General features: G+C 35.6%; 1 protein-coding gene across 1 annotated transcript in view; it reads right to left on the bottom strand.

The window, feature by feature from the left end:
- Nucleotides 1-27,151, bottom strand: part of LOC123527537 (U4/U6.U5 tri-snRNP-associated protein 1-like) — a 52,982-nt gene that overhangs the window by 19,258 nt on the left and 6,573 nt on the right. The window contains exons 2-12 of the mRNA XM_053527536.1: nucleotides 26,914-26,983; nucleotides 23,353-23,408; nucleotides 21,532-21,664; nucleotides 20,600-20,702; nucleotides 20,059-20,139; nucleotides 19,182-19,278; nucleotides 18,508-18,653; nucleotides 16,778-16,924; nucleotides 12,508-12,564; nucleotides 12,117-12,235; nucleotides 2,240-2,298 (exon numbers count right to left, since the gene is read on the bottom strand). Coding sequence (XP_053383511.1) covers nucleotides 2,240-2,298; nucleotides 12,117-12,235; nucleotides 12,508-12,564; nucleotides 16,778-16,924; nucleotides 18,508-18,653; nucleotides 19,182-19,278; nucleotides 20,059-20,139; nucleotides 20,600-20,702; nucleotides 21,532-21,664; nucleotides 23,353-23,408; nucleotides 26,914-26,983 — 1,068 coding nt within the window. The remainder of the gene's footprint in view (nucleotides 1-2,239; nucleotides 2,299-12,116; nucleotides 12,236-12,507; nucleotides 12,565-16,777; nucleotides 16,925-18,507; nucleotides 18,654-19,181; nucleotides 19,279-20,058; nucleotides 20,140-20,599; nucleotides 20,703-21,531; nucleotides 21,665-23,352; nucleotides 23,409-26,913; nucleotides 26,984-27,151) is intronic.

Consider the following 27,151-nt stretch of genomic DNA (forward strand, 5'->3'; position numbering starts at 1 on the left):
TTGATGTTGATAAATAATCATGGAAGGTTTGAAAAAAATCTAAAATAAATGAAAAAAATAATTTTTTTGGGGGGGGGGGGGGGGAGGGGGGTTGGGATGGGGAGGGAGTGTGACCAAGGCAATAGGTGACGAGGTGTGGTGTGCGTAACTTCACATGTTTATTATAAATGTTTACAGAAAAGAATGAAGAAATTTAATGAAAATTCTGCCAAATGGTAAGTTTGTTATGTAAAAAAATATTGTGGATTTTTGGGAAATTAAAGGGCAATAACTCTAAAATCCGTACAAAATTTTTGTGTGCAAAAACCCATTTAGTGCTCAAATTTTCTTTTAAAAAGTTTCTTTAGTTCAATGTCAAATATATCAAAATTTTATAAATTGCTGAAATTGCCATATCTATGATCTTTGTTTGTTTTGTTTGTTTTGGGTTTTTTAACCCCGTTTTTTCAACGTTTTTCAGTCATGAACGGGGGGCGTTAACCAAACCCAGTGTTCCTGGGTTTGTCCCCGTACCCCCCATTTTTCCCCGCAAGTAACTCCCCAATTTCCCCACATAAATTTTTCGGGAGGTGGGGGGACAAATAAATTTCGCCCCAAAAATGTCGTTTATAAAATTAGTCAGGGGAGAACTTCCCCCCGGGCCGAGGATCAAACTCGCGACCCGGGAGATCCGTGGGACCAACGCTTTAAACCCTACTGAGTAAGCGGGCGGGTTTTATCTATAGATCTATAGTACCTATTTATAGTTAACACTAGAAATTTCAGGCCATAACTCTGGTTTTATTTGGGGCCCAATCTGTTGAAATCGATGGACCCCAAAAACCTCTAGTGGTGAACTTGTTTATGAAGTCTGTCTAAAAAAAAATGTAAAATAAGGGAATTTTTTTTATTTTTTTTTTTGGGGGGGGGGGGGGGAGGGGTTGGGACAAGGAAAGGGGGGACGAGGTGTGGTACAAAAATTCCCCATGTTTTCCAATAAAATGTTCATGGAAAAGAATGAAAAAAATTTTTAATGAAATCCTACCAAAATGGTAATTTTTGTTTTTTATGTACAAATATGGGGATTTTTATAAAATTTTAAAGGGAATTTAAACTCAAAAATTTAAAATAAATCCAAACAAAATTGTGTGAAAAAAACCACATTATGGTGATCTAAATTTGTTTAAGTTTCATATTTTAAGGTGAAATATATCAAAAGTTATGTTGCAAAAATTTGCCATTTTTATAGTACCCTATATAGAAAAACCCTAAAAAAACTTCAAGGGGCCCATAACTCTAGTGTTTCTTGGACAATCTGCCCTAAAACTTGACGGGCCGCAAAAAAATCATAGTGGTGAACATGAAAATATGAAGTTTTAAATAATTTTCCCCAACCCTTTTCCCTGGGATATGGCCCCGGGAAATGGAGGACGGAAGGGAGGGAAAAAAAGACAAAACCGAAAAAACGGATGGAAGGACGGACGGAGAAACGCCAAAACTATATCCTTCCGACTTTGTGGGGGGGGTAATAAAAATGTAGCCACTAGAGTGTTATCAAGTTTTCTATAATTTGACCTGGACCTCAGATACACCAATCTGATCTTGACCAAAATTTCAAAGAGACAAACATTTTGACAAAGGCCTTATGTGACCCAGGTAAAAAAAAAATGTGGCCTTGAATTTTTAAAAAGGTTTGGGCCCTAGTTAAAGACCTCAGGAAAGCCATTGCTGAAAAAAGGATTTTATCTCAAAGAGAAACCCTTTAAAATTTGTTTATCCCAAATCAAAAGAAAATGTAGCATCTAGAGTGTTCCCCAAGGTTTTCCTGCAAATTGACCTTGGGGAACCTATTTTTTTGATCCAAGGGTGATACTTTAAGGTTTTGGGCCCAAAAAATTATTGAGAGAAAATTTTGCCAAGTTTCATTAAGAAGGGTAAAAAATTGAACAGTTTGGAGTTTTTATCAAAAAATTTTTGGGAAAAATCCCAAGAGGAAAAGGGGTTACGGGGGGAAATCAAAAAAACTCCCCTTGAGCACTATGTGCTCAGCTGAACTAAGAAAAAAGGTAAAGATCATTTAATAGAAAGGGAAAAAAATTTTCACAAAAAAGGGTATCCCTTTAAATTCATTTTGACCTTTGAAAAAGTTTTTTTTTGGCCCCAAACCCAGGGAAAATTACTTCCCAGAAACTTAAATTATTTCACAGTGCTTGTCTTCAAATCCTTCATGCTATCTTTAAACATATTCACAAATACCTACCATCATCCTCCTCATCAGAATCCATGGTAATATCATCGCTTAGGTCCTCTAATGTAGGTCTGGGTTGGGAATAAATGGTTTAACATCTTCAAACAAAGTAAAAGGGAAACAGGTTGTGATATTTTCCAGACCGGGTTTGGTGCACTACCCTTTTTCTCTTTTCCCTTGAGATCTATAAAAAAAAACAAGATTGTATAGTCCAAATCAAAATGTGCATTCTGTAAAAGTTATAGGAATATTCATTGTTCAGTTATTAGTGGAAAAGGGAAAAAAAAGGGGGTAATGAAATTTTAAAAACATTTTTAAAGGGAGTATTGCAGTGGCAATAAGAAGCCCTACTAGTATAAAATTTTGGTTAGTTTTTGTCCCCTGGGGTTTGTTGGCAACAGATACTGTTTGGGAAATTTCCCGGACCCCAGATTTGCAGGGGGAAACAGGTGGGGGGAGGGAAAAAGACAGAGGGTTTGGGAGGGGGCATTCCTCAGTCCCCTCCAGTGTTGCATGGGGTGGGGGATTTAAAAATTTTGTTTTAAACATTAAGGGCAAAGAAACAGAAATAATTTTTACTAAAATTTTCAATAGTGCCCTTGCCCTTTCAAGCATAGAAATTTTCGTGACACTTGTCTAAATCAGGGGGAAACTTTGTTTTGCCATACAAAGATAATTCTTCAATGCCCCAAAAAAGTTCGGAGCAGATCCCAATTTTACTTGACCTTCAAAAATGACCTTGACCTTTGACCGTCAACCATGAGTGTACGCGAAGCGTAGTCAATTATGGGGAACATTTCTATGCAGTAATAAAAAAATCCTTCGAAGCAATTAAAAGTTATGGAGCAGAAAGCTTTATACTGGGGAAAATCATTTAATTTCGTGGGCAGAAATTTTGGTTTTTTTGGGAAAAAAGGCAGTTTCGGTGAAATATGAATTCGTGGGATTACAACTTTTTAACTTTAAAAAGGGGAATTGGGGGGTTTTTTTTTGTTTTTTTGGGGGGTTTTAAAATTTTGGGGATTGACTCAACCCCCAAAATTAGTCCCCCACGAATATTAAAGGGTTTTTACAGTATTGGGTTTCCTGGTAACTTTGACCCTGATAGGCATAGGTATGCAAACAACAAAAATCTTTGGGTTTTGAGTGTTTTAAACAAAGGGGCCATGATGGTCCCGAATCGTCACCCCTTCCCCATGACCCCGTTTTGAGTTTTGACGTCGTTTTTTTTTTTTTTTATTTTTGACATAGTGACCCAGTTTTTTTAGCTAAAGTGACCCAGTTTTGAATTGATCTAGATTTATCAAGATAAAAAATTTTGCCAAAATTTTTATGAAGTTTCCCTTGGGAAAAAAATGGTCTCTAAAGAGGTCCAAGGGTTTTTTTTTTAATTTTACTATTTTACCTTGTTTTCGAAGGTACGTGACCCTGTTTCAAAATTTTTCTTAGATAAACATCAAGGTGAACATTCTCAAAAATTTTTTATGAAGATCTCATGAAAAATTAAAGGCCCCTAGAGGGGGCAAAGGCTTTTTCTATTTTTTTACCTCTGGCCTAGTTTTTGACCCCACGTGGCCCCGTTTCGAAAAATGACTAGATATCTTTAAAGGTTTTAAAATTTAGATCAATTTTCATGAAATTTCCCTTGAAAAATATGGCCTTTAGAGGGTCAAATGATTTTTTTAAAAAATTTTTGACCTTTACCTAGTTTTTGACCGCACATGACCATGTTTCGAACTTTGGGTCTAGATATCATCAAGGAAACTTAGACCCAAATTTTTTATTCAGATCCCCTTTAAAAATATGGCCTTTAGGAGGTACAAGGTTTTTCTATTATTTGACCTACAGATCTAGTTTTTGAAGGGACGTGACCCCTTTCGAAATTTTTTTAGATTATTTTTAAAAATGAACATTCAAAACCAACTTTAACCGATCCCTGAAAAAAAAGGGCCCCGGGGAGAGGTCCCAAGGTTTTTCTTTTTATTTGGGCTTACTGACCCAGTTTTTGGGCCCCCACGTTAAACCCCGTTTTGAACGGGCCTAGATTTCTTCCCAAAGGGGAAATTTGACCAATTTTCATGAATCTCATGAATATATGGGTCTAGAGAGGTCACAAGGTTTTTCTATTTTTAGGGCCTAGACATAGTTTTTGAAACCCCACTTGGGTATGTTTCGAATTGATTAGATATCATCAAAAATGAACTTTTAGGGCCCACTTTTTATAAGAAACCCCTGAAAAATTTTGGCCTTTTGAGACCCCTCACAAGGTTTTTCTTTTTTTTGACCCACTGACCCCAGTTTTTGATGGCTGTGACCCCCGTTTCCCAAAATTTACCAGATTCTTTAAGGTGAAAGGTTTTGAAAAATTTTTTTGAAGATCTTTTGAAAATTATGGCCTCTAGAGAGGTCACAAGGTTTTTTTTATTTTTAGACCTACTGACTTTGTTTTTGACGCCCGAGACCCTGTTTTGAAAATTGACCTAGATATCATCAAGAAAGAAAAATTCAGACCCAAATTTTTTACAGATCCCATGAAAAATATGGCCTTTAGAGGGGGGTCAAAAAGGTTTTTTTTTTTATTTGACTACTGAAATAGTTTTTGACGGCATTTACCCCCTTTTGAACTTGATTTAGGAAACAAACAAGTTTAACATTCAGACCCAAATTTTACAGATCCCCTGGAAAAAAATGGCCTGGAGGGGGTCACAAGGTTTTTTTATTACTTGACCCACTGACCTAGTTTTTGAAAGGCAAAGGACCCCCTTTCGGGAAATTGACCCAAAATTTTCATCAAGATGAACATTCTGACCAATTTTTGAAGATCTCATGAAATATATGGCCTCTAAAAAAGGTCCCCAAGGTTTTTTTTTATTTTTAGAGTTTCTGACCTAGTTTTTGACCGCATGTGACCCAGTTTCGAAAATTGACCTAGATATCATTTAAGATGAACATTCAGGGCCAACTTTCATGAAAAACCATTGAAAATTATGGCCTTGGGGTTTGGGCACAAAGGTTTTTTATTTTTAGACCTATGATTTTAGTTATTTTGGCCGCCAAATGACCCAGTTTTGAACTTGACCTAGATATCATTTTAAGGTGACTTTGGGGCCAATTTTCATGAAAATTCCCTTTGGGGAAAATTTTGGCCTTAGAGTGGGACAAGGTTTTTCTATTTTTAGACCCACTTTTGGCCCCCGTGACCCAGTCTCGACCCTTTTAAAATAGGAAATTTTAAAGATGAAAAAATTCGCCCCTTTTCATAAAAATTCCCCTGAAAAAAAAATTTTGCCTTAGAGATTTTACAAAGGGAAAAATTTCCGGGACGGGGCGATGGGGCGCTGTGCGATCACAAAAGCTCACCTTGTCACTTCTTGACAAAGTGAGGGTAAAAATGCTTAAAAGCATTTTTGAAACTTAAAGGGAAAAGAACTATAAGGTAAGGAAATTTCCCTTTAATGCATTTTAAATTTTGGAAATGGAAAAAAATTTTTACTTGACCTTTAAAAAAGTTTACCTTGACCCTTTTAAACCCCAAAATTTAGTTATGTTTCTTTTACTATTTCTCATTTTTTTGGGGAAGTTCGTGTGTAGCATTTAAGGGGTTTTAAAAAATCAAATGCAAACAAGTTATGGCCCAGAAACAATTTTAAATGGCCTTCAAAAGTTTACCTTGACCCAAAATATAAGTTATGTTTGTCATAACTAATATGCCCCTTTTCCATACCAAAATTTTGAACCTAGCTTGAAAACTTTTTGAGTAACTGCAAAGGGTCCAGATTTGCGGAAGGGAAAAAGGACAGACGGGCGATTTGGGGAGCCCTTCCTGTAGTACCCCCGGGGGTAAATTTCCCTTTTGGGAGGAAGGGCTAATTTAAAAAGGGTCAATGGCTATTGTTTAAGCATTTGTGTACACCCCTTTTGGGGCTGAAGTTAAATTCACTTTATCAAAGAATGCATGACCTTTGCCCATTTTGAAGCAGACTGTAACAATATCATGAAGCAAGAAATACATTAAACAGTATTACAATTATTAAAGTCATCATGTGGCCACTTCTGTGAAGTCACCATCTAATTCTGCCAAAGGCTTTTGAAAAAAAGTTTCCATTATTCTCTAAAAAGCAATCAGATACAAGAACTAAATATATCCAAGCAATCTTATTACATTTAAGTGCTAGATATATCCAAGAGATCACATATAAGAACTGAAATTGGCCCAGATGTCATATGTAAGACATGAAAATAGCCAACCAATCGCTTATAAGAACCGAAAATTCCGGTAGCCAAGAAATCACATGAAAAAAAAACCCTGAATATTTCCACACAATCACATGGAAGAAATGAATATAGCAAAGCAATCACATGGAAAAACTGAATATAGCAAAGTAATCACATGGAAGAAATGAATATATATTGCAAAGCAATCACATGAAAGAAATGAGTATTTCCATGCAAGCACATGGAAGAAATGAATATAGCAAAGCAATCACATGGAAGAAATGAATATAGCAAAGCAATCACATGGACGAAATGAATATAGCAAAGCAATCACATGGACGAAATGAATATAGCAAAGCAATTAACATGAAAGAACTGAATATGTCCATGCAATATGATGAAAGAACTGAATATAGTAAAGCAATCACATGGAAGAACTGAATACAGCAATAGCAAGCAATCACATGTAAGAACTGAGTATAGCAAAGCAATCACATGGAAGAACTGAATACAGCAATAGCAAGCAATCACATGTAAGAACTGAGTATAGCAAAGCAATCACATGGAAGAAATGAATATAACAAAGAAGTGACACGAAAGAAATGAATATAGCAAAGAAGTGACATGTAAGAAATGAATATAGCAAAGAAGTGACATGTAAGAAATGAATATAGCAAAGCAATCACATGGAAGAAATGAATATAGCAAAGCAATCACATGGAAGAAATGAATATAGCAAAGAAGTGACGTGGAAGAAATGAATGTAGCAAAGCAATCACATGTGAGAAATGAATATAGCAAAGCTATCACCAGGGTTTTCCCTGACATACAAATCCTGCGTCATAGTCGCACTTTTCTGAGAAATGACCCGTAAAAATAAATAATAAAACAAGAGGACCATGATGGTCCTGAATCGCTCACCTCTTCCAACATGACCCAGTTTTGAGTATGATATAGTTTTTTCTATTATTTGACATAGTGACCTAGTTTTTGAGCTCATTTGACCCAGTTTTGAACTTGACCTAGATATTATCAAGATAAAAATTCTGACCAATTTTCATGAAGATCCATTGAAAAATATGGTCTCTAGAGAGGTCACAAGGTTTTTCTATTATTTGACCTATTGACCTAGTTTTCGAAGGTATGTGACCCTGTTTTGAACTTTACCTAGATATCATCAAGGTGAACATTCTCACTAATTTTCATTAAGATCTCATGAAAAATATGGAGAGGTCACAAGGTTTTTCTATTTTTATACCTACTGGCCTAGTTTTTGACCGCACATGACCCAGTTTCGAAACTGACCTAGGTATCATCAAGGTGAACATTCAGATCAATTTCCATGAAGATCCATTGAAAAATATGGTCTCTAGACAGGTCAAAAGATTTTAATAATTTTAGAACTACTGACCTAGTTTTTGACCGCAGTTGACCCAGTTTCAAATATGACCTAGATATCATCAAGATGAACATTCAGACCAACTTTCATACAGATCCCATGAAAGTATGGCCTCTAGAGAGGTCACAAGGTTTTTTTATTATTTGACCTACTGACCTAGTTTTTTAAGGCACGTGACCCAGTTTCAAACTTGACCTAGATATCATCAAGGTGAACATTCTGACCAATTTTTATGGAGATCCATTCACAAGTATGGCCTCTAGAGAGGTCACAAGGTTTTTCTATTTTTAGACCTACTGACCTAGTTTTTGACCGCACATGACCCTGTTTCGAACTTGATCTAGATATCATCAAGATGAACATTCAGACCAATTTTCATAGAGATCCCATGAAAAATATGGCCTTTAGAGAGGTCACAAGGTTTTTCCATTATTTGACCTACTGACCTAGTTTTTGATGGCACGTGATCCACTTTCAAACTTGACCTAGATATCATCAAGACGAACATTCAGACCATTCTTCATACAGATCCCATGAAAAATATGGCCTCTAGAGAGGTCACAAGGTTTTTCTATTATTTGATCTACTGACCTAGTTTTTGAAGGCACATGACCCACTTTCGAACTTGACCTAGATATTATCAAGGTGAACATTCTGACCAATTTTCATGAAGATCTCATGAAATATATGGCCTCTAGAGAAGTCACAAGGTTTTTCTATTTTTAGACCTACTGACCTAGTTTTTGACCGCACGTGACCCAGTTTCGAACTTGACCTAGATATCATCAAGATGAACATTCAGACCAACTTTCATACAGATCCCATGAAAAATATGACCTTTAGAGAGGTCACAAGGTTTTTCTATTATTTAACCTACTGACCTAGTTTTTGATGGCACGTGACCCGGTTTCGAACTTGACCTAGATATCATCAAGGTGAACGTTCTGACCAATTTTCATGAAGATCTTGTGAAATATATGGCCTCTAGAGAGGTCACAAGGTTTTTCTATTTTTAGACCTTCTGACCTAGTTTTTTGAAGGCACGTGACCCAGTTTCGAACTTGATCTAGATACCATCAAGGTGAACATTCTGACCAATTTTCATGAAGATTTTGTGAAATATATGGCCTCTAGAGAGGTCACAAGGTTTTTCTATTTTTAGACCTACTGACCTAGTTTTTGATGGCACGTGGCCCAGTTTCGAACTTGACCTAGATATCATCAAGATGAACATTCTGACCAACTTTCATAAAGATCCCATGGAAAATGTGACCTCTAGAGTGGTCACAAGCAAAAGTTTATGGACTGACGCACGCACGCACGGACAACGGACGCTGCGCGATCACAAAAGCTCACCTTGTCACTTTGTGACAGGTGAGCTAATAAATCGGGCCAATTTCGTTTACAAAGAGCGATTTTATGAAAATGTACTTTCAGTTTCATAATTATATTCAGACTGCGTCACCAATTTACTATATTTTTGTCGTTTCACATTTCACAAATTTAATACCCAGTCTGATACTTTGACTGATTAACACTTTGTAACAGTTGTTATCGCTGCTCGCTACTTGTACCAGTCTGCTGTTTACTAATAAAAACTAAAATGGCTCAAAAGCAAAGCAAGCTGACGATGTTTCTGACGTCGTCAGCAGCAAGTACAGTTAGACCCAGAGGTTCATATCACCTGTTTCTACTATAACACTGCCTGGTAAAAGTACTAAAACCTATTTCAGCACATATCAGCTGTTTTTATCATTTTATTCAGTGACAAATATGAGGAAACACTTCAATCTGTATAATCACTAGTATAAGTTTTATTCAACATACTAAAAGTATATCTGCATGACCCCTAAAATTTGGAAATGACCCCCAGATGTGAAACACTGGGGGTCACAATGACCCTCATTTTCAAAAGTCAATGGAAAACACTGAATCACATGAAAGAAATGAATATAGCAAAGAAGTGACGTGGAAGAAATGAATGTAGCAAAGCAATCACATGGAAGAACTGCATATAGCAAAGCAATTAAATGGAAGAAATAACAAGAGGACCATGATGGTCCTGAATCGCTCACCTATCTCCACATGACCCAGTGTTCAACTGAGTATGACATCGTTATTTCTATTATTTGACATAGTGACCTAGTTTTTGAGCACATGTGACCTAGATATCATCAAGATAAAAAATTCTGACCAATTTTCATGAAGATCCATTGAAAAATATGGCCTCTAGAGAGGTCACAAGGTTTTTCTATTATTCAACCTAATGACCTAGTTTTTGAAGGCACGTGACCCACTTTTAAACTTGACCTAGATATCATCAAGGTGAACATTCTCACCAATTTTCATGAAGATCTCGTGAAAAATATGGCCTCTAGAGAGGTCACAAGGTTTTTCTATTTTTCGACCTACTGACCTAGTTTTTGACCGCACATGACCCAATTACGAACCTGACCTAGATATCATCAAGCTGAACATTCTCACCAATTTTCATGAAGATCCATTGAGAAATATGGCCTCTAGAGAGGTCACAAGGTTTTTTCTATTTTTAGACCTACTGCCCTTTAGTTTTTGACCCCACGTGACCCAGTTTCGAACTTGACCTAGATATCATCAAGATGAACATTCTGACCAATATTCATGAAGATCTCATGAAAATATGGCCTCTAGAGAGGTCACAAGGTTTTTCTATTTTTTAGATCTACTGACCTAGTTTTAACCCACGTGACCCAGTTTCGAACTTGACCTAGATATCTTCAAGGTAAACATTCTGACCAATTTTCATGAAGATCCATTGAAAAATATCGCCTCTAGAGAGGTCACAAGGTTTTCCTATTTTTAGACCTACTGACCTAGTTTTTGACCGCACATGACCCAGTTTCGAACCTGACCTAGATATCATCAAGGTGAATATTCTGACTAATTTTCATGAAGATCCATTGAGAAATATGGCCTCTAGAGAGGTCACAAGGTTTTTCTATTTTTAGATCTACTGACCTAGTTTTTAACCCCACGTGACCCAGTTTCGAACTTGACCTAGATATCATCAAGATGAACATTCTGACCAATTTTCATGAAGATGCATTGAGAAATATGGCCTCTAGAGAGGTCACAAGGTTTTTCTATTTTTAGACCTTATGACCTAGTTTTTGACCCTACGTGGCCCAGTTTCGAACTTGACCTAGATATCATCAAGGTGAACATTCTGACCAATATTCATGAAGATCTCATGAAAAATATGGCCTCTAGAGAGGTCACAAGGTTTTTCTATTTTTACATCTACTGACCTAGTTTTTAACCCCACGTGACCCAGTTTCGAACTTGACCTAGATATCTTCAAGGTAAACATTCTGACCAATTTTCATGAAGATCCATTGAGAAATATGGCCACTAGAGAGGTAACAAGGTTTTTCTATTTTTAGATCTACTGACCTAGTTTTTGACCCCACATGACCCAGTTTCGAACTTGACCTAGATATCATCAAGGTGAACATTCTGACCAATATTCATGAAGATCTCATGAAAAATATGGCCTCTAGAGAGGTCACAAGGTTTTTTCTATTTTTAGATCTACTGACCTAGTTTTTAACCCCACGTGACCCAGTTTCGAACTTGACCTAGATATCATCAAGATGAACATTCTGACCAATTTTCACAAAGATGCATTGAGAAATATGGCCTCTAGAGAGGTCACAAGGTTTTTCTATTTTTAGACCTTATGACCTAGTTTTTGACCCTACGTGACCCAGTTTCGAACTTGACCTAGATATCATCAAGGTGAACATTCTGACCAATATTCATGAAGATCTCATGAAAAATATGGCCTCTAGAGAGGTCACAAGGTTTTTCTATTTTTAGACCTACTGACCTAGTTTTTGACCCCACGTGACCCAGTTTCGAACTTGACCTAGATATCATCAAGGTGAACATTCTAACCAATTTTCATGAAGATCTTGTGAAATATATGGCCTCTAGAGAGGTCACAAGGTTTTTCTATTTTTAGACCTACTGACCTAGTTTTGATGGCACGTGACCCAGTTTCGAACTTGACCTAGATATCATCAAGATGAACATTCTGACCAACTTTCATAAAGATCCCATGAAAAATGTGACCTCTAGAGTGGTCACAAGCAAAAGTTTACGGACGCACGCACGGACGGACGCACGACGGACACCGCGCGATCACAAAAGCTCACCTTGTCACTTTGTGACAGGTGAGCTAAATATAGCCAAACAATCACATGCAAAAAATGAATTTCAAACAATAGATTTTACCTTGATCCATAATCCTGGACTGTACTTTCATCTGGCAATGGAAGAAGATCGTCTGCCTTTAACATTTTCTTTTTCCTTATTTTACGCACCTTTTTCTTCACTTTCTTAAACTTGGCTTGCTGTAAATACAGACATAACTTGCTTTAACCAAGAAAACTTTTTGCTATTTACTGCAAATTTTTGCTAATTAATACTTTTGTTTACTGATGGAAACAAAACTAAATAGAAGGCCTTAGATTAATTACTATAAACTGACACATGCCCCAACAGTGTATCTGTTAAACTAAAAAGCCTATCACAACTATCTATATTCCAACATATATTTTGTAAATTTTGTAAAAATAGGACAAGCTTACAACAGGTAGAGGAAATCATTAAACCATCTACTTACTGCTTCCTCTGCTGTCATATACTCTGATGCTACTGTCAACTGTGAAGATAATGTTTGCTGAAATATAATAAAGTTGCTAATTATAAGCTGCATCACATAATGCTTTATATAAAATGGTAGAGATTTCTAACGTAGAGGCTAAATGGTACCCAAAATATCCTCCTAAATTCCAGCACAATAAAACTTTCTAACGCGGTCAGCCATAGAAGAATTCCATGGTACATTCCTTATGAAAAATGTGCAAATTTTTCACATTTTCAAAACTAGAACACTGAAAACAAGAGGGCCATTGTGGCAAGTCATTCACCTGACCTTGGCTGTTTGACCTTGAATGAATGTACGACCCACTGAATCATGAACAGTAACAACTGTATTTAGTATAAACTATTGGCTTCAAAAAGGGGCAAAGTGTCCCCAATGGAAGAAATTTGGGTGAGGACCTTAAAATGATGCTACAGACCAAGTTTCATGAAGATCCATCAAGCAGTTCATGAGAAGAATACATGTAAAGGTATTTCTATTTTAAGCATAAGGGGCAGCTTGAAGGGGCAGAGTGCCCCAGTTTGAACAAATGTTGGGAGAAGACCTTATATAAATGCTACAGACTAAGTTTGATGAAGATCTATGAAGCGGTTCATGAGAAAAAGATTATCAAATGTTTTTTTTTATTCTTAACTTTTGCGGCCCATAAAAAGGGGCGTTAGGCCAACATTTGAAAATAATTTGGAGAGGAACTTATGGCGATGCTACAGACTAAGGTTGATGAAGATCCATTGAGATGTTCATGGAAAGAAAGTTGTTTAAAGGCATCTCTATTTTTCGCTCTACCGGTTCCTAAAGGAGCCAAGTGCTCCCATTTCAAACAAGAGCTGTCCGTAAGACAGCGCGCTCAACTTTTCCCAGTGTTTGACTCTGAATTAGAGCTTTTCCAGTAAAAAAAATTCCAAGTTAAAAAGGGACATAATTCTGTCAAAATTCAAATCAGAGTTATGGGAATTGTGTCTCCTGGTGTAGACATTGATAGTAAATAACTGTTTTGAGTTTCAAGTCAAAAGCTTTAATAGTAACAGAGATATTTGACTTTATCAAAAATTTTAACAAAATATTCTAAGTTAAAAAGGGGCAAAATTTTGTCAAAATTCAAATCAGAGCTATGGGGATTGTTTCTCCTGGTGTAAACTTTGATGGTAAATAAGTATTTTAAGTTTCAAGTCAAAAGCTTTGATAGTAACAGAGATATTTGACTTTATCAAAATTTTAACAAAAAATTCTAAGTTAAAAAGGGGCATAATTCTGTCAAAATTCAATCAGAGTTATGGGATTGTTTCTTTCTGGTGTAGATTTTGATGGTAAATAGTATTTTAGTTTCAAGTCAATAGCTTTGACAGTAACAGAGATATTTGACTTTATCAAAAACTTTAACCAAAAATTCTAGGTTAAAAAGGGGCATAATTCTGTCAAAATTCAAACCAGAGTTATGGGGATTGTTTCTCCTGGTGTAGACTTTGATAGCAAATATCTATTTTAAGTTTCAAGTCACTAGCTTTGATAGTAACAGAGATATTTGACATTATCAAAAACTTTAACCAACGCAGACGCAGACGCCGGGACGAGTGCAATAGCTCTACATTTTCTTCGAAAAGTCCAGCTAAAAATTGAAAGAGAATGCTACAGACCAAGTCTGATAACTAGATGCCCATGGGCAACATGTCAAGCCCACGCTTTGAACCCTAACTGTGACCCTGACCTTTGAGATAGTCCGTCACATCGAGTTAAACATTCATGCAAAATAGAAACAAGATTCCTCAATGCATGTCAAAGTTATGGGCCAGACAAGATCTGACATGACCTTTGACCTCCAACTATGACCTTGACCTTTGAGATAGGAACCTGGGATTTGCGCAAGACACTCCATCTAATAGAGGTTAACATTCATACCGAATATAAACAAGATTCCTCAATGCGTGTCAAAGTTATGGGCCGGACAATATCTGACAAGACCTTTGACCTCCAACTGTTACCTTGACTTTTGAGATAGGAACCTCGGGTTTGCGCATGACACTCTGTCTGACTGCCGTTAACATTCATGACAAATGTAAACTAGAGCTATCACTAAAGGTGATGAATGTACCCCCCCCCCCACCCCCCGCATGCACTGACAGTACATTGCAATTTGATGCACACAAGATTGCATAATTATGTGGACTGTATGTATATAGACTGTTTTTTGATACTATACTGTATACATACAAAGTCCCATAACTATGCAGAATATTTATCTGAAAGAACCTAACATGCACCATGCACAACCAGGGTTGGTACTGATCACTTATGTGAAGTTTCATTAAATTGTGTCAAGGGGATGAGGAGAGATGGTGCGCACAAGATTGTGTCTATGTATATAGTATAGTAACAAAAAACAAAGGCCCGTAACTCTGCAATTTTTTTTTTTCTGAAAGAACCTAACATGCCCCATGCACAACTACTGTTGTTACTGATCACTTGTGTGAAGTTTCATTAAATTGTGTCAAGGGGATGAGGAGAGATGGTGCGCACAAGATTGTGTCTATGGACAGACAGACAGACAACCTGAAACCAGTATAGCCCCCCTTACAACTTTGTTGTTGGGGGGTACAACAAGATTCCTCAATGCATGTCAAAGTTATGGGCCAGACAAGATATGACATGACCTTTGACCTCCAACTGTGACCCTGACCTTTGAGATAGGAACCTAAGGTTTGCACATGAAACTCCATCTTACTGAGGTTAACATTCATGCCGGATATAAACAAGATTGCTCCGTGCATGTCAAAGTTATTTCCAGACAAACAAATACGGACGGACGGATGGACGCAAGCACATTTGGACAACTATATCTTCCCTTCCGCAAGTGGGCTCGACAAAAATCTTCAAACAGTTTGTTTCTATTTTTGTATCTAGCGGCCCCTAAAAATGGTTCAACAGAACTACTTCAACAAATTTGAATTAGGACCTTACCAGGATGCTATAGACTAAGTTTAGTGTAATTCTGATCTGTAGTTTCACAGATGTTTACGTAACATTGTGTATGAAGGACGGTGGACTACAGAATTTGGACCATCTGCTTTTACTAACAGCTCACCCTGAACCTTAGTTTCAAGTGACACATAAATACATCATGTGCTTTAGCACATATAAGCATTTAAACTGACCTTTTCCTGTTACCTTAACCATTACCTTGTCATAGATATTTCCATATTAACTATTGTTGGTACAATAAAGCAGGTTCATCTAAGAACAAGCAATAAAAGTATACATAAGGTATTTGCTATATTTAAATACCGTATTTTGGTGCGTATAGGTCGCACTTTTTCTACCCATTTTGCTGCCTGAAAAAGTTCCTGCGACCTATACGACAGAACATTGCCAGCAGTTTTTTTTTTCGGGCCAATTTTCTGACCGTAGCTCTCGCAAAATTACGTGCATCTGTTACGAACGAACAAAATGGATAAAAAAAATATCAATATCGGCGGCTTTTCAACCAATAGCGGTTACTTTCAATAAAATATATCGTAAATAACCGATACAGACTATTAAAATTACGAATGACTTTAATTCAAAGATGTTTTTGCAGTCTGAATTACGTTTGTTTCTACTTTCGTTTTACTGGACGCCATTGACATGTACTCCGGGTTGGATAAAATCCGGACAGATCCGTCCTCCATTCCAAACATTGTTTCTACTAATTCTTAGTGTATTAAAAAACCTGAAAGATAATTTTTTACTTTTGATTTTTCAATAAAAGAAAAAAATCCAAAAAGAGATATTTTGTTAATCTTTTTACTCAGAATCAAAAGAACGCAGCTAATTACATGACACGGAAAGGTGCTATAATTGCAGTGCAAACAATTCACACTTAAACTTGCATGATAACAGAATGTAAACGCAAACTGTCTGCTGCCAATTAGTGTCAAAAAGCCCCTTTTCTTTGATGTAGTCTGTTACCGATACTACAGTTGGTACGAAACGGTTGGGAACGAAAATAACACTGTCCGATTTCCACCAATCAGGTTCTGATAATAATTCAGTCCGCGGCATCAATATGGCCGCCGCCATTACTTTTTCGCCAGTAAATATTGAATATTGCTGGGGAAAAAATCCGAGATTTAACTGCGACTAATACACTAGAAGTTAAATTTTCCGACCATTTCCAGAGCAAAAATTAGATGCGGACTATACATTACCGCGACCTATACACACCAAAATACGGTACCAGTATTGCTATACATACAGACTGTGCCCTGAGTTCTGCCTTGATTCTCTCCATCTGTTTGTCCTGTTCTGAACTGTATGTACCTCTCGCTCCGAGCTGGAAATCTTTCTTCCTTTCTCCTCCAATCTCTTCATCATATTTTGATAAAACCTCTTTGGGTTTAAACTGGAATAGAGAATAAAGATATATATACATGTCAGAGACGTTCATCTTCAGTTTAATTTTCATCAGTACATAAACTGCAAAACAGCCATAATTATCTGACCAGATCAAACTATTTCCATACACATATGCATGCTGACACAATAATAGGTCATATGGCGACTTTGAAGGTTTTCATGTAATTATGTTAGTTTAAAACTGTATTTTCAAGCTTTACTAGTAGACATACAAATGAAGTACAAATTTCAATATCCCCTTGTGAAGTTTAGCGAATTTATTTTTCAGGATTCTTTTTCCAAGTTGCTGATTCTTGACAGATCTTGCAGAAATCTAGTAACCGTTCATTTGTCATGTTTCATGTATTGTTTACACTAAGTTTTGACCATAATTACTAAATTGACCAAAAAAAAACAGTGTGTGTGTTCAGGCAAAAATAATGGGTCACAAAAATATAAGACATTTGATTTCAATGGTGTAAGAACTTACTGTCAACATTGTTTTTGTAACTTTATTCAATAAATGTTTATGTTTCTATGTGTTTGAAAGGTTTTACTTATAAAACATACAATATTCTGGTAGGATCATAATATTATATACGATTTTTGCTGAGGTGCAGACATCTATGTTACTATAAATAGTAATAGGTTGGATTTTCGAAAAATTTGTGTGATTTCATTTGCAAACAAAACTTAATATGCAAAAATTGTCTTTGGATAACCTAACCTTCATTTAAGGTAGTTATGCACGTTTGGATCAAATTTTTTTCTACAATGTAGGATTTGACTAATCCCTGATTTTTCTAAACCTCAGAATACACTAAGAAAATTCAGCAAATAAAAAAGATAGGGTCGTGTGCTGGGATTTTTTGCTAGATTGATTTGAAAAGTTAGGAACTCGCGCAAGTTTTCATAATGGAAAATCACAATTTTCATAACATTTTCACGAATAGAATTTTTTCTACAATGTAGATTTTAATGAAACTTCTCACAGTCGCAAATAAACATATGGCCTATAATACAGTGAAATAAAATGTAAAGGTCCGTGTGCTTGTTTTTGAGATATCTGCCCATGATTAAAGTGACCCGCACATTTCAAGCTTGTTTTAAGACATTATTTTGAATCATTAAACATGTCACATGTTTTAATACCATATTTTAACTTTAGAAAGATAGTAACGTTGCTATCATAATAAATCTACTCACAGGTCGCCATTATTTAATAAAATGATTTTCATTTCTGTACGTCTAATCCAGGCTTTATTCTACATTTCCGGATGAAAGACGATACGCCATCACTTCTGATTTATCAAATGTGCAGAACTACCTTAATAGGGAATTTTTCCTTTGGACTGGACATTTTTTGTTTCATATTGGAAAAAATGGAGCCTAATTGGCATAGGGAATGGGGCAGACATTTAGTCCTGTGGGAGAGTCGACAAACTTGAAATACAGATGCCTTATTTTGGGTTGGGACAGGCACCTGAATAGAATCGCAACCCTTTCATAAGTAAGCTGGATGGCTTCCTATGTTGTCTCTTATAAGTTAGCTAGATGGCTAGAGGTCCTAATGACTGATGTCAGACTTACCACGCCGTATTCATCTTCCTCAGCCTCATCATATGGATTATAGTCTGGTTTCTTCTTCATCAGTTCTACAAACTTGTTAGCTTTCTCCTCATCTACCATGTTAACATTCACCAACGTTTCTGCTTCCTCCTCATCATCCAAAACACCTACAGTTGTTACAACAAGAATATTTATAGGTAGGTTATATTATATTAGTCAGTTCTCCTGCATTGATGATTCACTGCAGGTTCTGATACTGACCTGAAAATGGAATCAGAAAATATCTCTAACAAACAGCAAACTTGGTAATGTTCCACAAATTATATACCTTTAATTTACAGAACCTCCCCCTGTGTCATGAACAAAGAAAATATTTTTGCAAACAGAAATGTTTCTACAATGAAGATTTTAATGAAATTTCTCCCAGTCTGAAAGCTGATCTATAATAAGGTAAAATCAAATGCAGAAGTCCATACCCTTGTTTTCTGTCCCTAATTACAGATATCTGCATCTTTAAATCTGATTTACAGACATAATTTGGAATCACTTAACATGTCGAACTTTTTAATATCATCTTTTTATCTTTTGAAAAGAGTCTAGGCTTTATTCCACATTAACCAGATAAATGGCGTTATGCAAATACTTCCAGTTTATCAAATATGCAGAACTTTCTTAAAACTTGACTTACGACATACCTCTATCTTGTAATGTTAATATCACAGTCTGGCCTTCTTTGAAACTGCCCACATCATGCTGAACTTTCAACCCTTTTAAATCTCTGGACGAGTAATTCTAAAACAAATAATTATCAAAATGAAATCACAACTCACCCAAGTACACCATAGAACTCCTTCAAATGAACACAGATTACCATTTGATTCTTTCATTCTGCCTTCTACTTTAACCTTTCGCCTATACACGCAGGCTGATCATGGTCTGCACAGTTCGCTATTCAGTCAGTAAATTTTCAGTGAACACCCCTTTGAATAATAAATCGTATTGCCCAAATTGAACGATGGACCAGCTCATTTTAGAAATGTAGCAAAGTAAAGGTTAACATCTATATGAATCCATACTTATCTTATACATTAAAATAAATTATAAATTTTAGACAAAGAGATTTATTTGTTAAATGATTACTGGCGATGAGAAACCTTGCACTTCTCAACACTACTTTTGGACACCTGTAAAACTTTCTGAAACTATCAATGCATTTAAATCATTTCAATGAATCAAGATGCACGCAAAAGACATTCACAATATAGACATTAATGCGAGATTATGTCTGAAACATGGTTTGCTTTCTTGACGAGTTTTAACAAATAAAGTAACAATATAACAGTGCAGGTCATACATGTCATCTACTTTTCAGTTTTACTGGCGAAGGGAAACCCTAAACGTGCCCTTCCATGTAGTATTTCAACCACAACTAGGTATTTGAGTAGAACCACCAATCTTCTGCAAGTCAACTGGATGACAGCATTCTACACCTTAAACCTGGTTCTTCCACAGCAAACTACTGAAAAAATTTCCCTTACCATTAACTGATCTGTTATATGATACAATACATACTTTGGTTGTATCCTTTTTAAATTCTTCCTCTACCAGATTACCAATACCAAATTCTTCATCCATTTCTTCCAACATACGTGCCTGAAATAAATTGTTAAGTTCCATTAAATTACATTGTTCTTTTTCTGCTGGCACAGCAGCCAAATTTTATAGACATGTAAATACACCTGTCAAAACACTAAAACTTCTGGATTTTAGTATACTTTAAATTCTTCCTTGAAAGTATGTCACGCTCTTAATGTAAACCACTAGTAGATGTCAAAAAACTTATGTATTTTAATCTTTACAAAAACAGTGAGAATACGAGCCTGTGGATCAAACATGTAACCTATTAGAGATTGTGTTACAGTCCTGTCCATTTCCTTTTTAATCTGACTACTCATGCAAAGATACAGTATCAGACTTCTTCTTTATAACTGTGTAAGCTTGTAAAGGGGAAATAACTTGGCAACTTCTAATCTGTTCCTTTATTTACAGTCACAACAAAATACGAAAACCGTATCATTTATAAACTGTTTAGAGATTTCATAAAGCTACAAACTGTTTTCTCTGCCCTGTCTTTTTCTCTCTGTTTCATCCTGTTTTTCCTCACCCATGTGGCAGCATCCTCGTCTGAGTCACTCTCTCCTAATGTTTTTATCTTACTGTAAAACAAATGTACATAAATGCTGTAAAACATGTATTCTGCTTGATGAGACATGATGTCAGTATTTCTGTACAATCTTGAGATTAAATTCTTTTTTCTGACCGTACTTTTACTTGACTGCAGGCAATCAGCTCGTCAAGTTCTTGGTTACAACTACTACGCTGTTCTCCACGATAAGTGAAAACTTTCCTTCAAGAGACAGACATGGAGGAGGAGTGGCACCAAATTTATTGGTGAGGATACTAAGACATATAGGAGACTATACACCCAACATCCAACTTGGTCCAGCAGATAACGAAAGTTTGTCATTAACAAACCAGCTGTTACTGTAACATAAATGTAGATAGTCATTCTCATCTTTAAGGTTTTACCTCATATCGACACACTTTTAGGTCATATTTATAACAACTTTCAAGCTGTAATGTGTCAGAACATTAAGTCCCCCTCTTATCATTTAATGCTGACTGGCACCTAAGCAGAACATCCAAAAGCACACTGGACGGCTTCCTTACAGGTAGGAATTAAAGGCACTAAATAAAAGTATGAACCTACAAGAGGATTAGGAATCTGTGAAAACAACTATATCCACTCAGCCATAGAGAGCATACTATTAGCATTCTTGCTTTGAAGACCTGAACTAACTGGTTATTTGTTTCAATATTTCTACTCAGACTTACAGCATATGCTAAATTCTACTATGAAAATGAAAGAAAAGAAATTCTTATGTCAATACCCATATCATCAATTTACTGATACAACAGTTCTGCAATATACAGAGTTTAAACTACTGGTAATCCATTTTAATTGCACAAAAATAAATTACCTACCCTAATTTGTTGCTTATTTCTCTTCTCTGTTTTGACCTCTCTAATTTTTCCTTGATTTTCTCTGTCTTTTTTGCCTGTGTCCAGCTTTCAGCTGGCTTGTGTATATCATCTTTTAAAGATTCTTTCTCCAACTCTAAAATGATGAGAATATATTCTACATTTAGATAAGGCTGTTGGGAGGAAATTTCTTAAATGAAAGTTGTGAAATAAAGAATGCTTGCTGCTACTTGCAGAGATGACAGTCTTCATTTGTTTGTAAAGGATTTGGTCAATAACATAACTTAAGTGCTATTATGGGTGTTTACCATTCATTCCAGAATTTATCAGATTTCACTTGATGGGTGTAGAAAGGGTTTTAATTACTTTGGGTGAAGAGCCAAAATGGTCTTTCTGACTTTATTTTAGGCACTGGCAGACACCTGGGCAGAACCAACAATCTTAAGCAAGCCAATCACTCGCAAAGAAAGAATTATACCCTAACAGCAGTAAGCAGTGAAAGCCTGGCAAGTAAAGGCACCTGTAACCACTCTACTGTGAAGGCCAGCCACAGGCTGATTGCAAATAGATAATGAGAAAAGAAATTAGATGTGTGTCAATAGGACACACGTGCCCCCACTCCTGTCACTGAACATGGTTTCGCTACTCTATGTGAAATATACAACACAAACTTCAGCACTTTATGTGTAGTTTTCACTAACAAAAAGGAACATAACTCTAAACTAGCTGAGTGGAATCCCAAAGAGAACACCAAATGCACAACTTCACATGCTATATTAATCCTTTAATGTTTTTATCACATGTCTGACGTCACGGGAGTGTAGTAAAGCCATTACATAAATTTGATAATACACTTGAGTAATAAAGCTTTGATGTCGACGTCGTCTAAAGTATCGGAGACATTGGTCAAATTGACTTGTTTATAATAGTTAAAGAAAGTTTAATTTTTTATTTTTCGACTTGAAAAGCTTACATGTGATAAAAAGAATATTACATTTGTGACTTTCCACATTGAATTTATTAAACGAGTTGAATAAAATTGATAAAATGCTCGGCTAGGCTCTCGTTTAATAAATTCAATATGAAAAGACACTCATGTAATATCCTCTATATAATCTAGGTCAAGAACATTTTGAGATACATGGAAAACAAACTTCCATTTTCTGATTAAATCAAGGGCCACAACTCTGGTCTTGCGAAGTGAAATATTCAGGTGCACAAATTCATATGCAGGATAATATTCCTACATGGTTTCACGACTCTAGGTAAAAATATCTTTTAAGATATATACACACAAAAATATCTTTTAAGATCTATGCAACACAACTTTTTAACATTTTACGTGTATTTTTCACTAAGTCAAGGACCATTACTCTGGTCCGGTTGAGTTAAATTCCAAATAGAACCAGGTGCACAACTTCACATGTTATATAACAATCCCCTAATGTTTTATGACTCTAAGTCAAATACTTTTTGAGATACATGTGACACAAAATTTGTATGCCCTTTATACATATTTTTGACAATAAAGGGCCATAACTCTGATCTGACTGAAAGAAATATGGAACAAAATCCCAGGTGCACAACTTCAAATGCTAAATTATATATTTGTGCATATTTCTGACTAAGTCAAGGGTCATAACTCTGATCTATGTGAGATCCCAATTGTAACACTAGGTGCACAACTTTCCCCATGCTGAATAACAATCCTGTGAGGCTATGATGACTCTGATTAAAATACTTTTTAAGATAAGCACAACACAAATTCAGATGGATGGACGGACAGACAGACAGGCAAGGGCAACTTTATGTACTACCAATTACCTGGAGCTCCTGCTGACACCTCCAATGGCTTCAGACCAAGTTTTGCCCTCAGCTTACTGAAAAAGAACAAAACAAAAACAAAACTTTTGTTGCTTGCAGACTCAGAAAAGACAAGCTTATGTTTCATGAACATATGTACAACTTCTCTTCAAATATTGTTTTATATACATAAAAAGTTTTTATATACATGCTAAATTTGGAATGCCACTTTATCAGCACCAGACATACATGATGCAGAAGCATCAACACATAAAGCACAAACAAATTTTCTGGTTCAATCTTTCATGGAATTCTGAATGTCCTTGGATTAATTAAAATGCTGTAAGTAATCATCATGCATTCTTTACACAACTGTGGGCTCCACTTATCAATTCAGTATAGATAACTTGATGATTTTTTCACGAAAACGGCTATATAGCACGTAAAAATGAGCGAATAAAAGTCTCCCTTAATTTTACCCAAATCTCCCTTAAAAAAAGCCCTGCTGAGGCAAATCTCCCTTATTGACCGTCTGAAAATATGGCATGTATGCTTTAGATCATTTAAAAATAGTGAAAAAAGCAAAGGTGATAAATTTTCCCCTTGACGAACTCCAATATTACAAGAGAAAAAGTTAGAAAATTTTGAATTTACTCTAACACAGGATTTTATATCATTATACATGTTTCTGATTACATGGAGACACATTCCGTTGATTTTAGTATTCATTAATTTTTCCCATAAACCATTTCTCCAGACCGTGTCGAATGCTTGTTTTAAGTCAATAAATGAGCAGAATAATTTCCTTTTGTTATTATTTAGATACTGAATAATGTGGTGTAAGATGAATAAATTGTCTGCTGCATACATGTTTATTATGTTTTTTTCCAGTGATACAGAAAATAATGCCTAAGTAATGCTAAGCATTAGTATTAGCATTACTTACTTTGGCATTAAATTAGCATTATTTTCAATGCTAAAAGTGTGGCATTAATCATTACCTGGCATTACTTGAAAAAAATAATGCATTACTAATGCATTAGCATTAGCATTACTACAACCCTGCATACATCATGATAAACTTCAACTGTATCTAGATGAAATGCAGAACTGCCACGAAACCAGGTATTCAACATTTGTGGAAGCATTTATCTTTTTTTAGTAACAGTGTCCTTGGACAAAGTAATAGAAACACAATTTCAACCTTTGTCTAAATAAAAAACACCTAAGCACCAAGTTTGGTGATAATAGGTCTATCTAAACTGAAGATATTGAGTGGAAACTATTTTTTATTTTTAGTAACAATGAACTTCACGTGACCCAACCATAATCCCCACCCTTGTCTCAATAAAAACAATCTACAAACCTATTTTAATTTCAAAACATCAAATCAGTTTTAGTAAGGAAACTGTCCTTTCTATTTTTAGTAACAGTGACCTTATCTTCACTCAAATAAACCAAAGTGCAATCCCAACAAGCAACCTATAGGCCAAGTTTTTTCAATATTTCAATATCTCAACCAAAACTATCGTCGCACCACATAATTTTACGCACACCTATTTCGACGCCATTTTTGTTTTGACCTCATTCTCGATTAACTTGGGGTTTCCGATGACGTAGTAACTCGGTGTAATGACAGAAAACATCATGGTTAATTTTACCGATAAAAAGGTTGGAAAGTTTAGGATATGAAGATATTTATCAACTTACATTTACCCTATACATGATTTTTAATGTTTCTACTAATGTAAATTTTCATCCATTTTAAAAACGTCCCTGTGGAAGCTTAGATTAAAAAAGTTCCTGGAAATGTTGTTGTACGTCTGCAGCCGACTTTGGTGCTATCAAGGTCACATCACTGCCATGTGACATATGTAGTCGCACTATTTTATGCATTGTTTTGGAAGGTGTACGGATTATATATCAATGCGATCATTTTTACTCACTTCATTTTTTTTTCTCTTGTCAAGTAGGCTGCGAACACTGGGTTCATCTAAAGTTTTGTATAAAACAAAATGTACCCAATTCCTCTGTAAACACTGCAGTCCAGAAAAATGAAAGAAAAAACAGGAGACAGTGTGTATTAAAAAAGCAAAGTGATTATTTATGTTCTTAGCCCCTTATGTTCATGAATGTTTAAATGTTTTCAGATTTATTTATATCATTTGGCCTTAATATTGATGATCTACTTGCATCTGCTTTTGTGTCAAGTTTTATTGCAGCGTCCATGACAGTTATGGTGTAGCACATTACTTACAGTGATTGCACAAATATTTAAGCCAATCAAAAGCTTCGTAATAAGTATCATGTAAGATGCGTCGAAATAGGTGTGTTAGAAAAAAGTATGGCCGACCACACTTTAGTTGTTGTTTACCTTTTGATTTCTGGCAGTCAGTTGTTTAGAATAAGATGTTATTGGTATGATTCAATGCATAAAAGGTTTGTGCACATGCAACATCTAAAAGAGTCACGTATGTTACTGAATGAAAAAGCGCGGCCATGTTGCTTGTTATGTGCGTCGAAACTGGTGAGTCTGGGATAAAGGTATTGAGTGGAAATGATCAGTTTGATGCTGCCCACCTACTTGCCCAAATGATGATGCACCTCATCCGAAATTAACCAGGCTTTTTTTGAAAACCTGGTTAATAATGGTATATTCTAACACGATCCGCAGCAATTGCTATATAAACATCAAGCGAAATCGCCTATACATAAATCTTCAATAAAATATGATTGGCTGATACATTTTGCCCCCTATGACTGTAACATTAGACACTCTACTTCTGTTCCATTAACTACGAATTATTTCTGGACCAAACATTTGAAAACAACATTTCAAAAACATAATTATGATAAAAAGTCATACTGACTTATGTGTAGGGCCGTAAAACACGTTTTGATCTCTACAAGCGAATTCAATTAGCTTAATTATGATTCAGCGGTGATGTCATTAAGTGTATGACATAAAGTTTGACGTCATAATGATGTAACGTCAAACAAAATTTAAGCTCGTAACTCGTATCACAGGGTCAACTAACCTTATTTGATGATTCTGTTTATAAACAGTCAGCAAGCTGTTAGATTACTAATTTATAAATACTTCTCAAAATTCTGATAAAAAAGAAACAAATATCTATATGTTCAATTGGCTATACAACACCTTTTAACTATGGGGGTAAATTGTAACAGCATATGACCGGAATGACGTATTACGCTGAAAATGTAGTACTGTAAAATGTGAATTATTTGCGTTGTTAGAATCGAAATAATAAATATGTTCCAACAATTTTATCAGTTAATAAAATATGAGCAGTCGTTCAGATGTGAATAATTAAATCACTCGTACTACTACTAGACACTCGTGATTTAATTATTACGCATTCTAACTCCTGCCCATATTTTATGAACTGATAAAATATAGGAACAGATTTATCATTTCTTAAACATACAGGGGCCTAACTGCAACTCATGTACCACACATTCCAAGTATAAACTGTAACATCAAAGAAGGTATACAAAAATCATGTTCAGTCAACTTCTCATCTACAAAACATGTGTATTATCAGTTTCAACAAAACTTACTTTGTTTCTTCGATAGACAGACTGATATCTCCACCTCCACCACCACCACCACCACCACCAGATGATGATCCTGAAAAAGATATAAATTTCCTCAACAATTAGAAAAGGTAAGTTTATGTTGCAAAATGTTTACAAAAATAAATCTGGGATTGCTTGCAACATAATTAAATAATTATGATACAAGTTTTATACAGTTATCAAACTTCAGAACAGTCAATTGAAATGCTTTTTAAACAAG

This window comes from Mercenaria mercenaria, chromosome 1 (assembly GCF_021730395.1).
Source record: "Mercenaria mercenaria strain notata chromosome 1, MADL_Memer_1, whole genome shotgun sequence".
Classification (NCBI taxonomy): domain Eukaryota; kingdom Metazoa; phylum Mollusca; class Bivalvia; order Venerida; family Veneridae; genus Mercenaria; species Mercenaria mercenaria.